General features: G+C 37.7%; 1 protein-coding gene across 1 annotated transcript in view; it reads right to left on the reverse strand.

Moving 5' to 3' along the window:
• Window positions 1-27755, reverse strand: part of prkcea (protein kinase C, epsilon a) — a 48704-nt gene that overhangs the window by 6425 nt on the left and 14524 nt on the right. Inside the window, exons 2-12 of the mRNA XM_081600609.1 lie at window positions 21553-21616; window positions 12786-12951; window positions 12643-12677; window positions 10893-10981; window positions 10194-10323; window positions 7084-7226; window positions 4006-4108; window positions 2980-3194; window positions 1724-1897; window positions 1485-1639; window positions 384-522 (exon numbers count right to left, since the gene is read on the reverse strand). Coding sequence (XP_081456735.1) covers window positions 384-522; window positions 1485-1639; window positions 1724-1897; window positions 2980-3194; window positions 4006-4108; window positions 7084-7226; window positions 10194-10323; window positions 10893-10981; window positions 12643-12677; window positions 12786-12951; window positions 21553-21616 — 1413 coding nt within the window. The remainder of the gene's footprint in view (window positions 1-383; window positions 523-1484; window positions 1640-1723; window positions 1898-2979; window positions 3195-4005; window positions 4109-7083; window positions 7227-10193; window positions 10324-10892; window positions 10982-12642; window positions 12678-12785; window positions 12952-21552; window positions 21617-27755) is intronic.

The raw sequence follows: 27755 nt of genomic DNA on the forward strand, positions 1-27755 counted from the left end.
CAGATCTGAAAGGTGAATGTTAATACTGCTAATGACATTTTTCTTTAATCAAAAGAGTTTCATAATAACAAAAAATAACTTTCCTAATAACTTAGTTCATCCAACTACTTATTTGAATATTTTAACATCAGTTTGCAAATCATTCAGTCACACCCAGCCTGACTGCACTGACGCACAGGGGGGGCTCCTATCTCTTCTCAAAGTGAAAATGATAGTTTCTTCAAAATTAAATTTCAAAAATATTAAAATTAAATAACAATAATACAATACTATTAATATTAGTAATTTTCAAGACACAGTATAAACCCATAGAGGACTATTTTTTCTTTCTTGGCTTTTTTATTTTCCATAATTTGTTGTTTAAGTCTGAGTCTGTCGCTCACCTCAGGAGCAATGTAGTCAGGTGTGCCGCAGAAGGTGGTGGTGGTCACCCCGTTCATGATGCCCTCCTTGCACATACCGAAGTCTGCCAGCTTGCAGTGTCCCTCTGCATCTAGCAGGATGTTATCCAACTTCAGGTCCCTGTGAGAGCAGGATGCAGACAGAGGGGGAGGGTCAGAGCCATCTGCTTCCTCCAAAGGTTGGGATCAGGCGGGGAAGTCGTTGCGTGAACTAGTGTTTTTCAAAGAGACGGCCACCAGGGGGCGTACGAGGCGCCTCAGAAAGTTCGAGGGAAGATGTGCAAAAAAGTCATAAAATCTAACCTGTTTTTCAATCATTACTATAAAATAAGAGTTAATAAGTTATTGACATGTTATTTGCCATGTTCATCTTTGCAACTTATCAAGCTGTTTTGCTCCTCAAGCAAAAAACCCAAAGAACTCATGGCTAACTGAAATCAGAAGGAGAGATGCAGCATTTACGAATGCTAAACAAATGTAATAATCATTGAAAAGCAAATAAAAATGAGAAAGAAACATTCTAAAAGTCAATATTTCTTTGTAGCACTGTCTGTGGGTTTGTAATGGTTCCCAGGTTGAAGGGAATGATGTGTGTAGGGGTGTCCACATGTAACTTTTTCACAATACAGATATTACAGCTTTGAGTATTCGCCTGATACAATGTCATAACAAATTATATATACTTTCCTTAGTGTGGAATGGTAAGAAAAAGGTTTGGTCAAGTTATATTACTCAAACAGAGAACAATAAAGAACAACACATATGAGAAAAACCGACCAGGTCCTTAAAGAAATGCTGGGGCAGACTAAGCACTTCTAACGATGAGCTCACATCGGCAATTTTAGACCCAGGTTGAAATCGTTTTGTTGGGTGATTTTGGACCAATTTTCACCATGAATATCAGATCAGGACAATCCTAGATATTTTGGAAAAGTTTGGGAAGCCCTGCTGTAACATTCTTATCAGAACCATTTAGTGGGAAAGCCTGGTGGAAGACGTTTTTAACTCCCTTTCACTCAAAATTATAAAAGTTTAAATGAAATTGAATCTCTTAGCCTCATGGTGCAGGTTAGGATTATTTACCGGTAGATGACTCCATTCCTATGTAAAAACATTAGAGCAGACGTGACTTCGGCGGCGTAGAAACGCGAGCGAGGCTCATCAAACTTCCTGGATCTCTGAATCTGGAACATCAGGTCTCCTCCGTTCACATACTCCATCACAAAGAATAAACGATCCTGCACACAACAGAGACGTAAGAGGATGAGACAAAGACAAGCAGGTGAGTCCTGAAAGCTTTGAGGCTTTCGTTGCGCTCCTACCCGCGTCTGGAAGCAGCAGTAGAGCTGGGTGAGGTAGGGGTGGCGGCGGGCAAGGGCCAGGATGCGCTTTTCTGTCATGGTGCAGTCTACGTCGTCGTCCTGAAGGATCACATCTTTCTTCAAAACTTTGACGGCATAAACGTCATCTGCCCCCTTCAGCTCCGCCAACATCACCTGGTTACAGCATAAAAAAAAAAAAAAAAAAGTAAAATCATAACTCTGTTCAAGAGTTAAAGTTGTTACTTCAAATCTTTCAAACGGAGGATCAAATCTACAGCTAGAACTCAACCTGACTGAAATACGGGGCAGAAAGTAAAGACAGCTGAGCAGAAAAAAACGCCTGGAAACCTCCGTGAACCGAAGCAAAGCTGTAACGATGATCCACCAAAAATGACGTGAGAAACCGATAAAGACATAAGGAAAACAACTTAGATTTATTGCTTCAGAAGGAGACGGTTCAATCAAGGGGTGTACTTAGTTTTACCATTACTGGACGCTTTTTCAGCTTTGGTAAGTGTAATCTTAGAATTACTTGGATTTCGCACTGGTTCTGGTCTTCAGATGCTTACACTGCAAAAACATACAAGCTTAAATCTTAATCTTATATCTAAGTATTTTAGTGCAAATACCTTAGTGCATTTAAAATAAGACAAAACTAATATATAAGTAACTTTCAGCAAGATACGGTTGATTATATATATTATAGTAGATAATCCCAGAAAATTGATTAAAAAAATTTTCTACTACTGGCAGATTATTTCACTTGTAACAAGACATTTTCCCCATATTTTAAATTAAATAATCTGCCAGCGGAAATGGTACTTTTTAAAATCAATATTAAGAAATTATTTACTTGAAACAAGCTCTTATGTCTTGCTGAAAAGTTACTTGTAAGTTAGTTTTGTTTTATTTCCAGTGTACTAAGATATTAACACTAGAAACTAGACGAAACATATTTTATGTATTTGGATTGTAAAATGAAAATGATTTTGCTGTTATTGTTTAACACTTAATAAAACAATGACATAACCTCAAAATACAATATCTGCATGTTAAGGAGAAAACACAATGAGCTGAAACCCAAAATTCGGCTGATTAAATATCACAAGCATCTTGCAATGCACTGCAGAGCTGAAAGGACACCTGCAGGAAACACTCAGCTGCTGTGCTATCAATTAAAAAAAACTGTTTTATTAGAAGCACAATGAGCAGTAAACAAACAAACATCCCCCTCAAACACCTCCACGCTGCCGCACCTTGCCAAAGCTGCCTTTGCCGAGGACTTTGATAAAGTTAAAGTCCTCCAGAGTCCTCCTCTGGGTCTGTCCATTCTCCCTGGCCGCCGTGAAGGAGGTCGAGGAAGAGGAGTGAGTGGTCGAGGAAGAGGAGTGAGTGGGGGAGGAAGATGTGAGATGGGGTCTCTGCTCGTCGAGCGACAGCGATTGCTGCAGGCGCGTTAGCTCTGCCAAGTCTGTGGGTGTCATCAGAAAAACTGATCAGACATAAGCAAAAATAAAAACACCCTGCCTTCCTACCTCCTTTTTTGTTTAAGCTACAGTTGGAATCAGTTGGAATCAGTTGGAATCAGTTGGAATCAGACGTTTGTATGTAAACTTCTGATTTTGAAGACATCAACAAATAAATCTCTTACATATTCTTTCTCATTGTTGTGGCATTTAGCACACAGAAATAATTTTGGTGATTCCGACTGACCTAAAACAAGAGAATCTTATTCTGATTTAACTTCAGGCAAAGAGGGGAAAAAGGTGAATATTATTAGTCAGTATATATTAACTTCTGACTCTGGTTTAAACTGTGCACATCCCTCTAAACCCACACTTTCCTATATAATATATATATTTTTTTATAATTATTATTATCATAGTTATTATTATTATTGTTATTATTAATATACTGGACGAAGCTCTTAGCTTTGTGGCTCATGAACAAATAAAAAAAGAAGCAGTACTACTTCCACAAAGAGAAAGTTAACTTTCCACTTCTCAGCTTGCAAAGTGTGATAATGACTAACTGTGACAACCAAATGTCTGTGGGCGGTGCGGGATAATTCACGTCTAGTCCCTGTATGTCCCTAAACACCTCTCTGTACTTATTTCTCAACATGAGCCACAATATTGTTGCTGGAATCAAATGAAAACCTCTAACTGGTTTATTAGCATGTTAAAAACTGTGTCCTGTTACAGCAGCTCACCTAGAAAGGTTTCAATGAGCCCAAATCTCGTTTTTCCTCAACCTTTTGTGCGTGCGCAGTAGAGTGTTACCTTGCTCTGAGGGGGAGGTGGGGACAGCTGGCTGGCTGAAGCTGTTGTCCTCCGTCTGAGAGAGCTCAGGCGGAGACTGGGGAGCGTCCTGCCCTGAGGTCAACTGGGAACACAGAGAGATGGCAAAATCACTCCTGGCAGGGGTGTAACTTTGTGCTGCAAGTTGGTGGGGACACTTTGTGGGGACAGCGCTGATGCACCCACAGCTATGGAAAGATTTTTTTGTGCTAAGAATAAGGCCAAAGCTTAAATGTGAATGCCATACAGTCATATTTAATAAATTAGGATATACGATCTGATGGAGGCTTGTCAGATTAAAAGTGATTTTTGATAATAACCTTTTAGCAGGTATTAAACATCCGTCATCTAACGTCTTTCACTTGGTGGAGGAATTACAAAAAAAATATCTTTTCCTTCATATTCTATTTTATGGAATTGGTCTATATATATATATATCCTCAGCTACAAAATTCAGAAATATTTTATGTGGAGAATTATCACAATGATATATTTGCCTTTTATTACCTGATTTTATGTTTAAAACCACCAGCAACAATAGATTCTGTAAACATTAAAATGTTATTAAAGAATTTTAAATAAACTGAATAAACAGCTTCTGTGTTGGCCAAATTAATCCTTGTTAGTGCAAACTTTGTATTTTTCATTTGTGATTCTGACTGCACAGCTGTCCCTCAACTGGCCAGCATAAAAATAAGATAAAAATTATACTTTATTGATCGCCTATAGGGGGGAATTTGGTTTGTCCCAGCCTAGCACACAATAACAACTTCAAGTAAATAACTTACTCAGTCTTTCTCATCAGATTATTAAACTTGTACTTCTGAACTACACATAGCAGATGTGCTTTAATGTAGCAAACATATTTCTGTACTGTAAAATAATACAATAAGACAAGTTTTAATTCATTTTCATGTCTATTTCTGCCTCACCTGTAATTCTGCAGCTGGCCCTGCGTCTATACTGTCCTGAAAAGCACATAACGTTTTCTAATGTCAGTGATGCTAGTGGAACCTGTCACAAAAAATGGAGGTAGCAACATTATCTCTTATCCAACTTCTATAAAATGTGGCTTAAATTAAAGCTAAGAAAAGTGCTGATGTTGGTAAAATGTGTATTTTCTATGGATACAAATATACAAATAGTTTGGTTTCTGTCAGTTCTGTCAAGGTACAAGAGAAGGACTAAGCAAATTTCTCTGTTATATTGGCCAATAATTTAATTTAATTGCCACTCCAGGAGGCATGGTTTAAAACGGATCAAACTTTGGCTCCTATGCTTTCTGAAATATGTCATCCTACTTGATGATTGCTTTGAATATCACCATATTCTACGAACAAACGATGCAATTAGATCCAGGGGGAGAAAAAACGTAGAAAGACGGGTGGTTGCATTCTTCTTCTTTTTTCCTCAGTCGTCAGCTGAACATCACACGCCCGGACCCGTTGCCGTGGCGACCAACAGACAACAGCTCCACGAGTCCACAGAGCAGAGATTAAGTTCAAGTGTGTCAAGAATTAACATTAAAAAAACACACACACATACACACACACACACACGCACACACACAAATATTTTCCACACAAAAAAATAAGAACTCCAAAGCAGAATATTCAGTCCATTACTGTTTTACGTTCTTTGAATTTTCAGGTTTAACGTTAATTTTGCGATCATTAAGAAGTGATCGGTGGTTGATTAGTTAACTTAAATACCTGTTTTCTGTCATATATATTTTACTTTTTACTGACCTTGAAATGTGATTCCCTTGGACCTTGTTATCTTGCTGTTGTAACATTGACAATTAATAGTAAAGCATTGCATTCTTTTTTCAGATTCTTTGCTTGATTGTGTCATTTTCCTGACCACCGATATTCCTGACTCAATGCAGAGCAGTAGCGCACGTGGCGCACTGCTACATAGAGTCAAGGTGCGTTCACGCCAAATGAGTTTTGAGCGTCAGGTGGGTCTGGTTTACATTCAAAGTTTATGTGGAGCACTGGGCAATTTAGATGTGCTTGATGCTCAAAACTTCTGAGTTGTTTATATTTACCCTTTCTGTCCTACGTCGTAAAGCTAATTGCCCCTTGAGGACAAAACTAGTACCTTGTGTCCTATTTGGAGGCCATTACAAAAACTTATTTAGTTTTTTAAGCCATTTTGAGGTGGGCCTGCAGGTGTTGTTTGGTTCATTGTTTTGCTGCATGACCAAAATCCGTTTGAGCTTCAGGTCACAAACTGAGGCCTGGACTTCAAGATTTTCTGACAGACAGCAAACAAATAATGGCCTCCAGCTATTACAGTTGGATGTTCCTCCAGAAGCAAAATAGCCCCAGACAATGATTGTGTTAAGTTCTTTCACCTATCTTACAAAAAGTTACATTTCTGTTTTATTAGTCAACAAAATATTTTCCCAAAGCTCTTTGGGAATCATTAAGATTTTTTTTGGAAATGTGAGAAGTGCCTTTGTGTTCTGTTTTTGTCTCAAACGTCTTCCATAGATGCCAACTTTGCTGCAGTCTCTCTTATTGTTGAGTCAAGAACGTCGACCTTGTGCTCCAGTACCTCCGATGCTGTTCTGGGTTATTTCCAAACTGGTAGGATTGTTTCTTATCTTCTCTTGGATTCCCTGAGATCAGGACATTTTTTGTTGCTTTTTGAGATTTTACCCAACTTCATGTTGTCTTTTTGTGATTCTACAGGTCTGGACTTAATCAGGTTTAGGTGAAGAAATTGAACTCAGTCAAAAAATTTGATTGATTACATTTAATTTGTGACTTAAAAATGGAAGAGAAATGTTTTTCACACAGATGCAGTTAAATTTGATTGCTTATTCCCACACTTTGGATTTAATTTACCCAGGTCAAATTTGTCTGGTGATAAGATATGTTTGATGAAGCATAATAGTGACGGAAAAGCAAAAGAATAATTAGAAATATAAGAAACCAAACCACTCAAATAGATTTTTAAATGACAGGACTTAGCTGGAGAGTTTTTCAGTTTTAATAGTAGATCATTTCTAGTCATGATGGCGGAGGCTTAGGCCACTTTGCATCCAGTTACCTTCCTCCTGCGCTGTGCTGTGTTAGAGATTTTTTCAGGTGTGACTCCCATGTCAGCCAGCACCTTGGCGATTCCTCGGGCGTCCACCCCACAATTAGGAGCTACATTCTTTTCACAGCGCCGGTGCACGTTCATCTTGCACGCTGCGAAAACAGCAGGAGGACATGCAAGCAAGTCAGGTTTGATCTGTTGGAAAAAAGGCTTTCTGGCTCCGATATTGGACTGGTGCCGGCTGTGGAGCATGGAAACAGGTCAGAGGTCGGATGCACATAAAACACGTATCCATCAGGACGCCACGGACACTAGAACACTGTATGTTCATGTAGAGTATTGAACTTTCAGAAAATAAACATAAAAACACATAGATCACATAAAAACATGATTCAGTGATGTTCTTAGCATCAGTGTTGTAGTATTCGAGATTGGTCTTGAGACCATTTTTTGATGGTCTCGATCTCGTCTCGGACTCGACCGCTTTTGGTCTCGGTCTTGTCTCGGTCTCGGGCGCTGAGGACTCGGCATTTTATTTCAAGACCAGTCAAGACCGCAACTGTGAAAAGATTGTTCTTGTAATGCTTTGCGTACACTGTGGTCACTGTAGTAACTATCATTATTTTATTTAGTCATGTACATTGATATTTTTTAAATAACAAATAAATAAAACACAAGAACGAAAGAGCACGCAGAGCATGCACATTGCTCTATGATTGTTTTTATTCAAAGTGGCAGCTGTAATGTCTGCCATGGTGTCAAGACTACCTGGCTTCATGTAGCGGAAGAGAGGGTGAAAACTGTCACGGTGTGTGCCTTGTGCTTGGTTACTTCTTTGTTGCTCCTTGGTCAGTGTTCATAGTTCAGCGTTATTTACCATCAGGGCATTCCCTCAATTGCTATGTTTAATGGTGCAGACAGTTATGGTTTCTGACAAGAGCTATATGGGCAAACACCCAGGGCGTTATCGTTTTAGGTGGCACGAGACCACCACGGATTGTAGCACAAAGATGAAAGCACTTCATTTTAATATTGGTAAAATGTATTAAGTATTTAATATCTATGTGTTTTTATGAGAATATGGATCTTTCAGATCAATTTGAGAAGCAATTTTGATCATATTTCACATTTTATCGTGTCATTTAGCGCGGGCCGCTGGTCTTGGTCTTGACTCAGTCTCAACTTCCCTCGGTCTTGGTCTCGACTTGGTCTCGGACCATAAAAGTCTTGGTCTTGTCTCGGTCTCGATATGCTCTGGTCTTGGTCTTGTCTTGGTCTCGGGTTAGGTGGTCTTGACCACAACACTGTTTAGCATGGCTAAGAGGTATATCTGTAATGAACCGTTTCATTTTATCAGCTAATATTCAGTTATTTTTACCTAATCAACATTAAGCTTTAGAACACATTTTCTGCTTGTCACCAACTCCAAATGCAGATTGGCTTTTTCAGAAAGTGTCCATTAGTTCAGCCACCGGCATCAACAGAATGTGTGACATGAATAGACGAAAGATGGTTAAAGAGACACTTTTCTCCCATTACAATATGCAACTGCCATCCCTCCAAAAGACACCAACCAAACAGTTTTTCAGCTGAAAAAACGCTTGGCAAATGCTGTGTCGCATCTTATTTTAATTGCATGCCTGCCAAAAATAAATATTTCCCTGTCGCATTTTAGAGGTGCTAGATGAGGTCCTGTCTCCAGTCATCACATAACAGAACACTGAATTAAACCCATCTGTCCAGCACAATATTGCGCAGAACTGCACTGGATAAAATTACATCTCACTTTGTCTGATGTTAACAGATAAAAAACTACTCAAAAGATTAACCCCCCACACGCTATTAATGTTGAAACAAGCAGAAAGAGTTGTTTTTCACATGTTGGAATGAGAAATCTGGAGAATGTTACTATTTTTTTTTATCCGAGTAAATGATTCACTGTCAGAGTAATCGATAGAATAACTAATTACTAAAATAATCCCCAATCTGTTGAGACCTCTTTACATGTTTGTCTGTATCATGGGGTATTTCTACTTGAATGATCGCACATGAATTAAACAGTAAACAGCTGCAGAAACACTGAACTTATTCTCTGCTGCCTCACAATGTTTCCCTTCAGGAACTCAAGGGTTAGTTTTTGTCAGTATCCTCCATCTTGTCCAAAAACTACAAATGTATAATTTCTCCTTTAGCCTCCTTTAAAATGTATGGTTCCATCACAAATTTACACAGCATGTGAGACCTTTCTGAAATCAGCTTCTAAAAACTTCAAATTAATTAAATATAATCCATATTAAATCTCTCAGCTGAAGTAATCCACTGCTAAACATAATTTAACACGTGTGTACTTAGGCCTGTCACAATAAACAGTAAATCAATTAATTACATGATAAATGAAAACAAGTTCAATCGTTTTCATTTGCATGATTGGTTGTTTTTCTCTTTCTATCAAAAACTGGATGACAAAAGTCTTTAGATTGTGCTTTGGTCTCAACTAGCCCTTTTTTTGAAGGACAATGTTTACAAAGAGTTCATGATTCACTACATTTGGTTTTTTTTCTGTTGTTTATTTTGAATATTTAAAATGTCTTCCAGTTTTAGTGTTAAAATTTCATTAAAATGTAAAGTTTATTCATTTTTCAGAATGTGATCTTGCATTATTATGCCTTTACCATTATATTGCTTGAAGATTGTCTCAAAACAACAATATTATGGTTTATCGCAATGTCTGGGACAATTTAGTGTCCAGTAAAATGTGTCATTATGACAGGCATATGTGTGCTGACAGTTCTCTGAAACTGATTGACTGTTCATGAAGCCCACACTGACGACGCCTGAAGTACAAAATCTGGGACTAGACATGAGATTTAGTTATGCACTCTCTAAAAAATAGCAAAAAACCTGTTTTTGCCACAAAATCAATCAACTTATACGAAACATAAAATTTCTGTATGAAATATTCATTAATTTTAAAAGTAAAATTCAATTACTGCAAACTGCAACTCCCTTTGAAGCTGAGGATTTGATCTTGGCGTTTGCTGTGAAGCTTTTATTTAGAATTTTATTGAAAAGTGTTGCCTTTTTTCAGATGGTAAGTTTGTGGCTGAGATGAAACTCACCTTTACACTGCAGGCCCTGCCTCATGAGGCCCCACAGCAGAGAGCCACAGTGGTCACAGAAGGTAGGCACCTTGTAGTTGTGGATACTGAACTTGTGGGGAATGTTAACACTGAACCCCCTTGAGCCCACCTGCAGAGGGAGACACACCCACACAAACACTCAACACAAAGGATTACGCAGAGGAAGAATGCACATGTTTGACTTGTAACAAACTCTGGATGCATTTTCTATTCATCTTTATTAAGCCTGCAAGAAGCAGAAACAAGTGGGACATAACCCACACAAACACAAACATCACCATAAGCACAGTTGAAATCAGATATTTAGATACACTGAACAATTAGATGTAATTTTTTTTTTCTCCTTGTCTGACAAAATTCGGATAACTCTTTCTGTTTTGGGAACTATTGCCAAAATATTTGCTGTTATTTGCTGAATGCTAAAACAATAAGAAAAATCTCTATTACTTTTTCAAATTCAGAAGCCCAGAATATGAAATCTTGGCTATGTGAGCTTCTAGTTCACAACATGGAGGCACAATTGTGGGCATATTTCAAGGTATTACAAGGTGCACAAACATTTTTTTTTGTGTCACATTTTGGCATTTAAGAACTAGATGGTCCTAACAGTCAGACAAAGAGGGAGAAAAGATGTTTACAGTACATGCAGACACGTGGATTTAACTGGCACATATTTACCTCCTCGGCTGTTTCATCTTGCTTCTTCATCCCAGCGCACGTGGTGATGATGAGCAGATGGCAGCGCTTATGGACAACACAGGTACATACTGAAAGCACCAATGCATTGCAATCACTCCTCTGCTGTTGTAATTGAAGTTTGGCAGATACTGATTAATTTAACAAAATGGACATGAGTTTAAAGGATCTACTATTATTGAAGTTAAAAGGAAACAAATGGATAAGTGACTGATTTTTAATTTTAATACGACAAAATAAAAATATCTTAATTCTTCAAAATAATGAAAATTTATAGATAAATCTTAAAGTCTGGTATCTTTCTCATGAGATGTGATAGAAAGTGCTGGAGTGTTTAATGTCTAGCGCTGCAGTTACCCCGCTGCCAGTCAGCTGGCTGACAGAAATTTGGAAATATTTCCAGTGAGGAAAAACATGGACAGTTAGTGTGTTAAATGTACAGATTTTTTTAAACTACAGGTGTTAAGCTACAAGCGTCCTGTCTGGGAAGCAGCTGAACGTCCTGCTACCCAAGAAAATCAATGCATGTATTGAAAAGTTTTAGATGTTAAAAGGACTTTTTAAACTAACCAGTATCATGTAATTCCAGCTGGTTATTTTCGTCCACTTAATTTTGTTTCTTCTGAAAACGTCAAAACATGTTTTTGCACCGCTGGAAAATCCTTCTAACCAAAAATACTTATAATACAAAATCTTACCAAGAAGTTTTGGTCCAATTTCTAGTGCAAATATCTTAGTAGTAGTATACTTGAAACATCTTTGTCTTATTTCAAGTTTTGTCTTGAAATAAGACAAAACTAACTAGTTACTTCTCAGAAACATGTAGGATCTTGTTTTAAGTAAAAGAAAGGTTATACTTAAGATAATTTAGTCTTATTTTAAGTGTGTTAAGATATTTGCACTAGACAGTAGACCAAAACTACTTGGTAAGATTTTGTGTTTTTGCAGTCAATAATAATAATAATAATAATAATAATAATAATTCCACTAATTATTATTATTATTATCATATAATATTTATCTAATTCAATAAAAAATGTAAATAATAAAAATAAAATAATATTTAATATTTTAGAAGTATTTTTAGAAGAGCAGTTCCAAAAACAAAATATCCAGAAGCAAACCAGCTGAGCTGCAGGAAGGGCTGCACAGAGCTAATGGCGTCTGGTTCGCTAAGACAATCAAGATTCCTTCAGGCTGCTCAGAAACTTAAGCCAAACTGTATCTGATAAACATATAAAAAGTACTCTAATTAAAACACAGTAAGCTGTCCCAGAAGAGTTAAAGCTATTTAAGTTATCAGTGAGTAGATGTGAAACCCAGGAAGCCCAGATTGAATTACTGATGAGGGCATTTAAACCTCATCGAATGCCAAATGACTTCCATGCTGGGGTTTCTAATTCCCACATAATTCTTGGGGGATTTGATGACTCTGGTGTGTCGAGTTCGAGTCTTTGCTGGTAAGAATTTCCACAAACAAACTATCACATGTTCGTGGCACAACCTTATTCATGCATTAACTGTGCATGTTGTTTTGCAGACGAGTCCTGCTCTGCATTTTTTAAAGTGTTAAGCACTTGGTGTGGTAATGACAATGAATTACCACACTCCAGAACAAATCACACCCGTCACTCAGCAACATGTAATCCTCTCCCGTGTTCTCCTGCTTCAATAATAAATAAAGTGCAATGTTACATGATAAATTTGGACAGGGTCGGGGAAAAGTACTCACTCTGACACTGGTATCCCTGCTTTCCCAGCACACCCCTATCGGATCACACACAAGAGCAGGCGGCGTTATCAGCCAGGCGGGTTAAAAGAAACTCAACTTCTGATGCAAATGAGCTGCAACAGGTGTGCTTATGTGTTGCCTACCAGATAAAATCTCTGCAATGTGAGCAGTAGGTTGGTTGCCTCAGGTAGGTGGCCATGAACTTGTGTCCATTGACTTGATGGACGCGTCTTCGGACGGCTCCTTGTCGCTGGCGAGGACCGATCCTCTCGCGGAAAACCCTCTCCTCATTCTCGTTTGTCCCTGAGGCTGCCGATTAAAAACACACACACACAGGTTTTTTAAGGGCCACTTCCAAGTCAAGTCTCTGGTTTTTCTCTCCATGTCCAAGTCAAGACTCTCAATTTGTTCATTTTGAGTCAACTCTGGTTTCTGAGGGACAAATCCAAGTTAGGTCTGACGTTTTTTGCTTCTAGTCAAAGTCAATGACCAAATCTTTGAGGGGTTCAGCTCGTGTCTTAAGTGTCTTGCCCAAAATTTAGTGTCAAGTTTTCCATTTCAGTGTTTTTATCTCTGTGCATAAAACAAGTCTCAAGTATATGAGGGGGAAATCCAAGTCAGGTCTCCCAGCACAAGTCAAGTATCACCTTTTTTTTTAAAGTCCAAGTCAGGTCTCAAATCCCATTGAAGTATTTACTGAAACCATGACATGAACTGCTGTGAATAAGCTTGAAAATGAATTGGAGTAATAGTTTTTGGCATAACTTCACCTCAGCTTTATATTTCTCTTAAAATAAACGTTTTATATTGTCTTGTTTGGTGTTTTATGTTTAGGTCCCACCATCTAGCATCTTTATTTAGTGTTATATAGATATGCATACTAAAAAGTGTGTAAATAATTTATGAGATGAAGCTGAATTAGGTGCAGCTGACAGCGGTGAATCAGACAAAAAACATAAAATCCAAGAAAAACAGTTTTTTTTTAAATTGTGAAACTACAAAAATTTTAAATGAATAATTTTTATAACCTAGAATGTAAGAGTAGATTGAGCATTTTTAAAATGTATGCAAAAACGTAGCAAACAACATTGTTATATTAAATTACAATAAAATACAGGAAAAATGCCTGTTAAAATGAATCTTTGTGTATTAAAAACACGTTTATAATTGTGAGAGATAAAAAGTTATTTTGTTCTGAAATAATCCAAAAGCACTTTTTGCAGACGTCCGCGTGAGGGACAGCCATGTGATCATTAGGCTGCAGCTCACAAGAACAGATTGTTCTGAGCCATTGTTAGCACAGCTTCATTGAACTTCCCGGGGCTATAAATCAAACGCACCCTTTCACAGGAGAATGTGCATCCTTATCAGAGGTGTACACTGTCTGTGCCTTACGTACTGGCTTAATCACATGAGACAGACTCATACGCCAAACCACAGGACAGACTTAAGTTTTGAGTCAGTAGTCACTTTCACATGGACGTAAGTAATCAGAATAAATAAAAATGTACTATGTAAGTAATTCTGCTCAATCTGAATAAAATTGTAATCCAGATGAGAGGGGTAGCTTATGCCGGTTGATGATCCAAACGCTGTGCATGTAAACACTTATGATCATGTCATTTTGATAGCAGCAAACTGACCTGACTGCACATGGACCCACTTATGCCAACTTGACATAAGTGGAACTTCAGTGGCTAGACGATATGTTGTGGAAGCAAAACTGGTTAGTTGATCTCTCATCCTGTAACGAAGGAAGACCAACAGCGTACTGCTTAGCCTGTAGCTTAATTAATGAGTGCAGAAACGTCTCAACCGTTATCAGAGCCCGGCTCGGGTTCGTTCTGGGAACTCAGGAGACAGAATGAAGACACTACTGCGTTTGTTTGCCTTTATGTTCAGGACAGAGAAACACAACTTTTCTGGATTTTTAGGAAATTTTACAATTCTGTCAGCTATGTCAACTGCGTCAGTGCTTCTATTATGTATAAAGTCTGGTATATGTAATTTATGTTGGAATATATTCGAATATGATCAAGTATTTTTGCGCATCTAAGCAGTTTTTGCTTTTCCCACTTAAGCAAAATTCAAATCTAAATCTTGAGCGTTTGTTTTTGTGACTTAAGTACAATTTGCGTACTAATCAAGTCTTAAATTTTTAGTGTGAGTCTTGAGTCTGTTTTTTTTTTTGGTAATTTAAAAAGTATTACTTGAGACTAAGCAACGTCTTTACTCTTTCTTTCTGCAACTTAACTACACTGCTCAAAAAAATAAAGGGAACACTTAAACACTTAAGTAAACACTTAAGTGTTCCTTTTATTTTTTTGAGCAGTATATATCTCACCTATAGCCGTAAATAATAATTATTTTAGTAACCGATTATTCTCTGGTAAAAATCAGCACATCCTGCACATTTTTCATTTAATCACGTCTTTTTTGCACAATATTAGAAACATATTAAGATGCAAAATAAATAATTCAATTCCTTTTATAAATAAGGAAATAAATATTTTATTGACTAAAATGCAATAATGGCAATCCTTGAGTGAACACTTGATGATTTGTAGCAAAGGATGCAGCTAAAAAAATACTTCGAACATCAAGATGTGAAAAGTTCAGCCATTTCTGCTTAAATAGGACTGACCTATTGATTATGTTTTATCTATTAACTGATTGATGATTTGAATTTAAAAGGTGCTTAATGGGAGATGGTTTCATTTTACAGAATTTGATCCAGGTGATGTTAAAACTGCCACTTGAGGAGTTCAGATTTACACATGAAAAAGGGTTTATTTTATCTTGAATGCAAAATGTATGTATTATTTGTACAGTTTTGGCTTAATAGGTGCTATAAGAAAATTTTTCATTTTTGAGTCTGTATACTCTAGGTATGAATTAATCAATTACTAAATCAGTTGACGGTTCTTTCAATTCATTCATCACGATTAATGCGATTAATCGTTTCAGCTCTAATCTCACCACAAATCTTTTTTCGCAACTTAAATGTGACTCAAGCTCTCAGACTCAAAGTCCTCATCTCGAATTCAGCCACAAACTTTCTTCCAACAACTCTTTTTATTCTTAGTGCAACGGTTTGTACAAATCGGGATTTTGCATCATGTTGCTCAGGATGTCTAATCACTCAATGCCTCCTCAGTCCTTCCTCCCTCTTTAAAAAAGACCTACACCTACCGGAGGCCTATGCATCTATATACGTGTGGAAAGCTATTTATACTGCCGTGTGTGGGCACAAAAACGAAGGACAGCATATTAAAATACTCCTCCTCGGTGAACAACATCCAACCAGTCCTTTTTACATCCTCTCTGCATCCCCCCGATAGATAAATGCTTTCCAAGAGTAACCTTAAGACAAGAGAACCACCTCCACTCTCACTCCCACACACACTGCTTCCCTCGGCGCTCCTGTCCTAGTTAGCCTTTCTCTCACTCCACCAGCGTCTCTCTCCGGGGTATGCTGTAGATGTGGTTACTGCTGAGCCTCTCCACAGTTCGATTACAGACAGGATGTCTAGGAAGTTTGTGTATGTGGATACGGGTGTAAATCTGTATTCCTGTATCTGTGCGTGATGCACGTTGGTCGGGGGGGAGCAGCAGCTAAATAGTCCATTACGGAAATCATTTTGCTTTACATAATACATCGTCCATCTGTCTCGGACACACACGCACACACACACACACGCACGCACGCACACACGCACACACACACACACACACACACACACCCACACACACACACACACACACACACACACACACACACACACACACACACACACACACTGAGTAGTAGAGGAGAAGAGGCCTAACAACTGCTAAGAGTTATTGTCTTGGAGACGGCCGTACTCTGGACCTGAAGAACAAGCGTCTGGGAGACGGACGCCAAATAAACAGAAACACGAATGTCCAAATTTGACAAAAACAAGCAGGAAGCCGACAGCAACATCAAAGTAGCGGCTTGATAGAAACAAAATGGATCTTCAAAGGACAATAAATCTACAGTAAACCTTGTGACGCGGTTGTCTGATATTATCTGTATTCCCCGAGCACCACACTTCATTACACGAGAAGAAACTATGTGCCATGTGATTGTAACAATAAAATGCCACAACATGACTCGTCAAAGTGAAGTCCATCTCACAAAGCTTATAACTTTTCCACAAATGTAAAGGTAGATGCTTTTTTAAACCTGGTCTCTATAACCGAGACTCTGACTTTAAAGCAAGAAAAAGAGAATTTCTGACTTTGCTACATTGCATTGAGTTCACAAACTGAGATCATCAGACTTGCTGACAATCAGCTAATCTGTTTGATTGAGACTTTTTCACGCACAATGAAGGCAACACAAAGTGTTTCGCAGAAACAAAAGGTTATAATACAAGAAAAAAAACGTATACATCCATCCTCATTCATGGATGGATGAACAAATGCAACTTCACATTGTTTTCTGAGCAACAACAACAGAACATGGGTCACTTTCTTAGAAAAACTCTTGTTTTAAGCAATTTTAATGTCAAAGTTTGCGGTTCAGTATTTGCTATGAACTTCAATTAGAAGAGAAAAACATGGTTGATAAAAGATTAGCACTTTGTGTTGCACCTTCCATTTTTAAAAGATTTTAATTAGTCAGTATGTTTTTTTTAATGGCATGTCACTGTGAGACTTTATTTAACTGCCATTTTTGTATTATGGTCAAAATCACTTCCAGGACTGCACTATGGACACCCAGCTGTACTTTCTCTACGTCAATCAAAAAAATGGGATTTTTAATTTTACAACATTTTGGTTTGATCTCGTAAATCCAGTACTTTCTATATAAACAACCAAACTATAGTATGTACCACATTAAAGCCGTATAATGTGCCGAGATACAGCAGTCAGATTGAAAATCTGATTAAATCAACACAGGTCTTTAACGACAATGCATTATTGTACTTAGAAGAAAGATAACACTAACCTGTAAGCCTTAGCAAGCAGAAAGAAAGCCAGCAAAATTACACACGATGAACAAAAGAAGAGAAGGTTTATGTAGTTTCATAAGTATTATCTTGACAATTTTATGCTACAAAAGAAAAGAAAAAGGTAAAGGTGAAATACAGCTTCTACATTTTTAGAGACAACAGATATTTGGTGTAAGTAAAAATGTATCTTTAAAAGTCACATTTCAGAGTTTCTATGGAAATAATCTCAGAAAACCCAAACAATTTGTTTAGTTTTGGTTAAGTTCAAGTAACTGAGTGAGACATCTACAAATAAAATCTCTGAATATTCTCAGTTTAAATGACATCATAGGTGTGTTCATCTTTGAAACAACAGATGTAACGGGATAGAGAGAAAAGTGGAGAAATAAGAAGCAGACAAAGATGTCCTTCCAGTTTCTAAAGCTGCAGAGAACAGATTGCACCAGGGGAAAAAAATAAATCTACTAAAAATACCCCGTCTTCCTCTACTTCTCACCCTCCATCTCTGCAACCATTACTCCTTTCCACCAGCACACACACACTCACGCACACGCACACACACACGCACACACGCGCGCACACATGCACACACACAGACACACCATTTGTTTTTATCAGCATGCATTAACGTGACGAGCTCCTGAGCCGGCTGAACTGAAGAGAGAAAGTTCAGGAGTGGGTGGAGAGTGGATTGTGAGGTCACCACAGAGTGGCCAATCATCCATGAGGAGGGCAAGACATGGACGCCCGAGTCTGCTGCTGCTCCTGCAGTGTGTGTGTGTGTGTGTGTGTGTGTGTGTGTGTGTGTGTGTGTGTGTGTGTGTGTGTGTGTGTGTGTGTGTGTGTGTGTGTGTGTGTGTGCGTGCGTATGTGTGGTAATCCCTGGTTCAATATCACCCTCTATTTTAAGAATCTGCTCGCTTTCTCGTCTCCTGTCTTTGTCCGCATTTAAACAGAGATATCCTCTGCAGAAGCAATCTGCCAGGCCTCTCTGCTGTGTTCTCATCTGGTCAGGTTATCCAAGCACCATCACAAAAAAACACACACACACACACGCACACAGACGCTGAGTGCCAGGCAGAGAACGTTTCTATTTATAACCAGGTGCAAGGATGCATGTGCGCGGGCAAAAACCGCTCTTATCGGGTGGCATGTGATCGAGGAAATTTGTGTGGACGGAGAGAGGCATTCTGGATGTTTACATGTTTATTTAATGGAAACAGAAGAGACAGAGAAAGGAGGAGTAATAAGGACGGATCTAGGAATGCTTTTTAGGAATGCGCACCTTTTATAGATCCTGCCCTTAGGGCAGGGAGCTGACAACTTTCAGGGTGTTTGTTGTTTGTGTTATCCAGCAACCACTTGGGGGCAGCGGAAACAAGCCACGGCCACAAACGTAACATCACAAACGCAAAGATGCCCCTCTTCAAAATGGGAAAGACAAGAGAACGTAGCACTCAAATGAGGCAGATGAGTGCTCATCTTCATGAGTAGATAGTTACATTTACTTGAGTAACTTTTTGGCAAAAAAAAAAAAAACAAGGTAATTTTGGAAGTATTTTTTACTACAATATACTTTTTACTTTTACTTGAGTAACTTTATTATGAAGTATCACTACTCTTCCTCGAGTAAAGTATATGTATGCTTTACCCACTGTGTTAAAGCACACTGGGTGCACGATGAACAAGCTTGTTTTAAACAAAGATTCACCTGCAGTTTTGCAACTTTTTTGCAAAAGTTTCATTGAACAAAATTCATCTGGACAAAATTATTATTTTTGCCTGATTTTGTTATTTTGTAATCATTTACATGAATTATTTTTATCTTTAAAATACCAAAATTTCCACATAACATATACATTTTGGTCCGTCTGATGATATAACTTTTAAATATGAAATGATTAATGTTTGGCTCAATACTTCAGTAGCCTTTTTACCAAATACCTGTTTACTCTTGCTTGAGTCATTTCTTGAACAGCTACCTTTTAGTTCTACTTGAATTAAAATATGTTTAAGATTATGTCACCACAGTAAAAGACAAATGTATTTTATGGTCTTTTTCCTTAACACGTTTTCACCAAAGGTATCAATAAGCAAATGGCACAGGAAGTAAAATAAAGCAATTGACTGTTTAGATAAACTACAAGCTGGTAATGTGACTGAAATATCAAATTTGAAATGAATAATTAACCCTTTATGACTTTATGACTACTGATGGGTTTATTTAGACAGTGGACCGGTTCCCACATAAAGGCAGAATTCAGCGCTGCTACATGTCTTTAATTTTATAGCATATCTACATGAATAAAATGTACATTTAGACCAGGCAGTTTATTGCTATATAAATAAAACATTATATGTAAATGAAAAGAACTTATCACAAGAGACATTTATTTGTAATTATGAACCATATGGGACACATTTTTAATGATGCTATCCATGCAGACTGACAATTCCAATCAATTAATCAGACCGCAAACATAAAAGCCTGAATAATTGATTTTTATTTGCTTCTGAAATGGATCAAAATGTGCTATTCTCTTTGCATCAGAGCACTTTATGAGCAAGCTGCTTCGTCCATCACTTATTTGGATAACACGCATTCAAAGAAGGTTGTTATAATGCCTCATTTACTGAAATTGACAAAATCCATGCAGCTAATCAAAGAAAAGAGTTTAAATTCAGTCTCTCAATGACCAATCAATGACCAATCTAACACCAATCTAACACCTGTTAGGAGGTATTAGATCCACACCTGAAATAGCTATTTCAGGTGTGGCTATTTTAAAGCCACACCTGAAATGAACCGCTTTCTTGTTTGACACAATCGGAAATTCAAAAGAAATCAATGAAGATATCAGGAAGAGAACTGTGGAGCTGCAAAAGTCTGGATCATCCTTGGGAACAATTTATCGATGCTTGGAGGTGCCGCGCTAATCTGTTCAAACAATTATATGCGTCATAATGAAAATGTCCAACCATCATAATGTTCAGGAAGAAGACCGGTTCTTGATCCAAAATGTACAAATCCACCTCAGAATAAAAGAGTTTCTGAAAATGCTGCTGAAGCTGGTAAGACAGTGAAACATGTCCGGTACCGAAAGCCATTATTCCAAAAGAAACATTAAAAAAAAAAAAAAAGCAGATTGTTGCATTTGGAGAAAAAATTGAGAAGTTTGTTGGGAACACCATCCCAAATGTAAGGCATGAAGGTGGCAGTATCTTGTTATAAGGTTGTTATGCTGCAGGAGGAATGGGTGCATTTTGTAAAATAAATGGCATAATGAGGAGAGAACATTATGAGGAAATATTGAAGACGTCATCTAACAAGGTAAACCTCAGGGGCAACTGGGTTTTCCAGATGGAAAAGCACAAACTCAAAGTGGTTATAAAGTGGCAACTGATCTAAAACAAGAGAATTTTGGTTGGATTTAACTTCAGAGTGTAAAAAACAAAGGTTTGTGTGTGTTTTTGCTTGTTGTATGCAAACTTCAGGTGTCAACTGTATGTGTATAATGTTTACTCTTCTTGAGGGAAAAATAAGGCTTTTCTCCTGCTACACTTCTAGCAGGAGAGAAGCGCACACACATCCAAATTGCACAAACGCGAGACTGAAACAAGTTTTTGGTTTGTGGTGGATATTAACATATAAATGCATTATTTTTATTCTGCTTGGGGGGAATTAAAATTTCGAAGGCTAAACAGTAAATTTTTTAATATTCCTAACAACACGCCATGAAGCTCACAACATAATCAGAAGAATTAAAATACATGCAGCGTATACTTTCTAAATATTCCCATCCTTTCTGGATTGCTCTTATAATTCCCACCAAATAACACACAGTTATGAGAAGAAACACTGCTCTGGTAATACTAACTGTGCTGTGCTCCCTTTGTTTTGCACTAAAATGTCGCATTGCTGTGTTCTTACCCTCAGTGGTGGATCCAGACAGATCGATGACCACGTAGACCTTCCCCTCCGGCTCCAAGTCAATCTGCGCAAAGACAAAGACGGGGGAGAAAACAAACGTAAATCAGAGGGAGAAAAACGCAGCAGAACAGCAAGTGCAGCAGAAGGGGCTGTCCTCCAGCACAAACAAACACAACAACCCACACATAAGAGGTCATTATCTTCACCAGAATTACACTTCTCACCAGCACTTGTATCATTATCACCATTAGCTCCATTGTCTTTATAACTGTTATTTCAGCGTCATTACGGACCTCGTTTACTGCTGCTATTCAATGCAAATCTGTACGTGATGCGCTAACTGGATTCTTTGAACTTTTCATTCACACCTTCTGTTTAAAAGCTCTCCCATTCTCTTGACTCTGGCCTTTAGTAAAATAAAAAAAGAGCTGTCAGGTTTCAAACCAGAAGTGATAGAGTTGATTAAATTGAGCCTTTCCCACTCATGTGCAGCAGCAGTTAGTCAGATAAAGCGGCTGAGCATCCAAATCGAACTGCATAAAGTGTTTAATTCCCTGTACCAACACACAATGTTGTGCTGTTGTAACCTCTCTGTGAGTCTCCCTCAGAGCAGCCGTAACGGCGATGGGTTAACTTCACTCCCATGATGTCTCACACGGTGCACAAATTACACAAAGGCAGGAAGAAAGTGTCTGACCGCAGACTCAAAAGCATTTTGTTGATGTCAATAAAAAGGATAGTCAGCTTAAAAATCAATTACTAAAGAAGGAGGAGCCACTTACTGACACTTTTTCCTTCACAGCAAAGTTGTTCAGACATAGATGGAGCATTGGATACATTACAAAGTTAAAAAAAAAATTATTAACTCTATGAGATAATTCAAAACCTGAAGCCACAAACGTTTGGTCAGACACTTAAAAATCTAATCTTTCTTCAGTGAACACACCATACTTCACAGGTAGCTGTGTACTTCACAGGTAGCTGTGAAGTACACAGCTACCTGTTTGCTTGAATTACAATCTTCAGAGTGGAAGTTGATAATAAGGAAGCAAGACTCAAAGTTAGCTGTTTTTAGCCATGTGGTGGAAAACTAAGCCAAAGAAACCACCTCTGGTTAACCTAGGTTTCTTTTAAAAGAGACAGCCAGACTTGAGCAGATAACAGGAAGGCTAAACGGAGTACAGAAAGGTTGCCCTGTTGTATGCTTTTATCTTTCAGTCTATGTTTTCCATTAAAAATCCTGGGTTTGGAACTGATAACTAGAGGTTGTGATCAACAAAATTCAGCAACTTTCTTGCTATATTTAGTATCTTTTCAGACAAAAAAAAAAATCGATATCTGCCAAAATTAAGATTCGGCCAGGCCAGGTTTTTTAAAGATTCATTATAGGCCGGAAAACCGCAGTTGGTTTTATAAATATTAATTTTCAGAAATATAAAGACATGAAGACATGGAGACCTGGTGTCTCTGCACAACTGGTAGTCTGATACAAAATGCTAAAGTTGACTGATCATGGTGGATTTACAGCATACTGATGCGTCAGCAGTCACTTTGCCTAGTAAACAGCAACAAACTTCACTGTCATTTAAAAGTGAAAATGTTTACGTCCACTAGCATTGTTTGTATCGGTTTTAAATGTGTAAAATCAGCTAAAACCAAGAGACAAGCATGTCAGCTGTTCAGATTGCACCACTCATTTTTTTATATTTTTTTTTTACTTTTGTACAAACCCATTGAAATATGTCATCTATTACACTAACAATAATAGGGGCTATTACTGTTAAAACTGTTAAAACTTCCCAGAAAAATCACATCAAATAACCTGAAATATCCCTTCAGGTCTGGAGCTACATTCTCTGGACTGCATTAATACTGCTAATTGGTAATAGAGGATGATTAAAACAGCTATCGGAAATTTCATAAATGTATTTTTCTTTGGTTTAAAAATAATTATGAAACTCTGCCTTAAATTGTCATCTCTGCTAATATATAAAATATATTTTGAATCCTGGTTAATGTATTTCTTCAATTGAAATTGAAATTGTTGATTTACTGCATATTTGCTTTTGTAATGAGTGATACTTAGGCGCCTCAGACAGTTCATACGCCAAAAATGATAAAACACACAGTGAACAAAGTTAATTATTAAACAACAGATCTTTTTGTTACATTTTTACAACAGTTAAAAACATAAAAAGGCAGCTGTGTTGTAATCTCTGGCATAAACTCTACTTACACATGATCCAAGAAACTATAATAATAAAATCTTAATACTTAGACAACCTGCATATAAAATGGAACATACAGTGCAATTACACAATCCACATACAATGTACATGCAATTACAGAGATTAGCAAGTATAACAGAGTGCTAAAGGGGCAGACAACTCAGGAAGGAGAGAGCGCAGGAGAGAGAGTGAGAAAGAGAGGCTTAAATCCTTCGTTAAGCTCTGGGACAGCAGCAGATCCTCTTATGCAACAGTCAGACTGACACACACGCATGCACACACACACACACACACACACACACACACACACACACACACACAGGCAGCAACACCCACACTTCCATCAGGCAGTGGTGAACATGAGGCAAAGAACACAAACAAATACTAAATGGACTCTTCTTTAGTCTCTCTCATCATAGGCAATTACTTGCAATCTATGCAGAAAATATACACTGTCAAATGCAGATCTACAAAATATAATAGGTAATCAAATACATAAATAAATAACTCACACACTTTTCTTTAAAATATCTGTGTAGACTGTTTTTTTTATGTAAAGGAATCAGCCTCAAACTGAACATACTGAAAGATACAAATGATGTAAGGACAAGCATTGAAAAATCCTTTTGTTGTAAGTATAACACATGACAGCATGGGATTTGTGACCTATAAATGCCTCTGGATTCTTGATGTCTACCCTTGAAAATGATGTACTAATCCCCAAATGTAACCTCTTGCATAACAGCGCATCTCAGTGGGGATTTCGGTAGAAAGATGGACTCAGACTGATTTGGAACAGAGCGCAGCAAATGGACAGCACCATTATTGATTTAGTGCTCGGCTCCCGGGGTGACACGCCAGCCAAACACTGCACATCATCACTGACGACGGCCACTTGAATCATGTGGTGCCTTCAAGAGTGTTTTCTTCCATAACAGGAGGTTTAGTGCGATGTTTTCCTGATGGAAACCTGAGTTTTATCTTCTTTTTTCCTCATCGAAAGAATTAAAGCTTTGATATTATTTGTTATTTCAATAATGGCTGCTGTTACTCTCACCATCAGACCAATTTTCCTGTAAAGTACTTTAACTGGATGTAAGTTAATTCCTGAACTTCAATCAGTTTAGACTGCCAAGCAACCAGGACAGCTTAATTCAGGGATTAAATTACTAGGAATGCCAAAAAGCTGAATCTTGTAGCTGGAATGAAATGTTAAAATTAGAAAATTTAGTTAGATGCCTGCTGTACAACATGTTCCAATAAAAACAAGAAACACTATAAAATTGCCATATGGTATGAAAAAGTTATAAAAGTTATAAAAGGTTTTATCTATGTAGGGTCTGTTTTTTCCGTTGTTATGAATTCATGTTAGTCTTTTATATCTGTACTTATAAAAGTGTGAGATTTAACCATGAAAAGTGCACAGGAAAGTGGGACAAAACCTTCAGCGGAAGAACTGCACCCTTGGTCAAACTTCTACTGTTTTACTTCTGGGATTGCTCAGCTCATCTGTTTCTGTTTGAGCTGTCATAAACCAAGTGATGCCAAAATGTCCCCCAATCAGTTTACTCAGGATAAAGCAAACACAAACCATGTGGAGTGTTCTCAATCATTCCTTCAGCATGTGACAGTAACTAGGACACCTGAGCCTTAGTTGCACGGGAACAATTAGAAGTTGGAAACGAAGCACAAATCACATAGTGCCTGTGATGAGTGATTAATCTGCAGGATTTACCAGGGCATGCAGCAATAAAGAATAAAATAGATAACTTGAACAAATTATACTCTAAATGGCAACCATTTATTGAGTTTGTTGCTTCAATGTAAACCCCCCTGCGTACCCAGCTCTTTTCTTTTTTTTTCTTTTTGTGTGTTTTTTCGGATGTGTACATATTTGTGTAAGTGTGTATATGCATGTGCACATGTGCCATGTGCTATGGGTTTTTCACTATTCATTTTCTTTCACTATGTTTTATTATTGGGGGTGTTCTGCATGTGTTCTTTGTTCTTGAAAACATGCATTTTAAAGTCAGCGGTGTAAACAGTTTGTTTATGCTCAACACTTTTGCACCCTGGAATATGTAAACGCCTTTGTTCCATATGCAAAAATATCAATAAAAATATGAATTAAAAAAAAGAAGAAAATGGATATTAAAAAAATTCAAGAGGTGATTTTATGTCAGAAAAGGCAAATACTTTATTCTTTTCTGCTTACTAGAACTAGAACTGAGACTAGAGAGAAGGTCAGTTTAAAGTTTCAAGCATCTGTCCGCCGACTGCTAATACTGGGGATCCACTAAAATGAAAAGTTTGACTGTAGGAAAAAGTAATTTTTTGTATCAAATGACAGAGTACATTGCACATGCTTTTTGTTTCTTTTATCTTGAGTAAATCCATTTATTATCATCTCTAAGCAGTAGCCATCAAAATGGACAGAAAAGAATCCTAAGAATATCTAATTCTGTATGCAGAAACAATAAATTCATTGATAACATTGCAAGATATCGGGGTGAAATTTTTGTTATGTTTGTTTTTTAGCAATAGAAAAACAATAAAGCGTTTTCTGATTTGAACTGTGTGTCAATACCGTGAGAGAACTGGATATTTTTACAGAATCATCAGAATCTCAAACTGGTCAAAGTCTGCAGAATAAATTTTGCAGACTTTGTCAAGCGATTTTTAAAATTATTATTTTTTCAGTTGGACCAAACTAGAGAAAAAAGCTGAGGAAAAGTGAGTTACTCATTAATTTTCTGTAACTGATTAACAGTTTCAGCACCAATAAAATTCCAGGCACCGTGGCAGAAGATGGCTTTTACCTCACCACCCTGTTAAATGGATTGTAGCGTGACTTGGATTTACCAGGTTGTGTGTGTGTGCAGACGAGGTTCCCCGCCCTGACAACAAAAAGATGGGAGGAGGGAGAGCAGAAGAATCTAGTCCGCCTCATTAATCTTGTTAGACCAATTAGGACACTGATACGAGCAGGGAGACTTTGCAAACACACACCAGAGAAGGACGTGTGTGTGGCCAACTGAGTCCTCTTAATATTTAATGGCTCCAACACATTTACATGTCAAATCCAATCCTTTTACAGACTCTAGCTTCCAGGGGTTTTAATCCTTTTGTTCGTTAGAAGTAATAAAGTTTTGGTCATGAATTTACTGATTCAGTGAATGTCTGGTCCTGTGTAGAAGCTGAATTTCAATAGTCCAATGAAACCTATACTAGATATGCTGTGCTATTTGTTAAATTCCTTTAATTTCAGTCTCTATGAAAACCTTATGATTAAAAAAGAAATCCTCTTATCACCACACCCGAGTCACTTTCCTTGGTGTCCTAGATGCAAAATCAGTGCAGCACAGTCCTATATATGGAGGAGGTTAAATATGGTTATGATAAAACCAAATTCATGGGAGGCATTTCTGCAACAAACAGACTGTAAGGATGGATAGAAGAATGGAAAAACAAATATTTTTCCATACTAACCCATCCTTAGAAACCACTTAAATCAAATGCCATACTTCTCCACATTTTTCCAGACTTGTGTGAAGTTAATTTAAGCTGGACTTCAGAGCGAGGTTAACACACAAACCTAACTCTTTTACGTTCATTCAATCTACCTGCTCACACATATGACTGATATAATAAAAAACACACAGGAGTCATATGCCACAGCACAAAGAACCACTCAACCAGGCAGACAGGGCACTCAACGCTTGTATTATATCAATACTGTGTGGCTAACCCCCTCCCACTCTGTCCACCGAGCTCACTATCGCCATCCAACCAGACAGCTCTCTCTGTCTCTCTCAGGAGCGTTTAGTCTCTGTGACAGCCTCCCACATCCATCTGTCAAATGACAAATTTGGACTTTGAGAAAACTCCCGCACTTTTACACGAACAACATGTGTGTGTGTGTATGTGTGTTTGTCCCTCTTTCTGTTGGCCAGCAACTCGAGCACACACAGGAGG

Source organism: Poecilia reticulata, chromosome 19 (assembly GCF_904066995.2).
Source record: "Poecilia reticulata chromosome 19, P_reticulata-male-v2, whole genome shotgun sequence".
Classification (NCBI taxonomy): domain Eukaryota; kingdom Metazoa; phylum Chordata; class Actinopteri; order Cyprinodontiformes; family Poeciliidae; genus Poecilia; species Poecilia reticulata.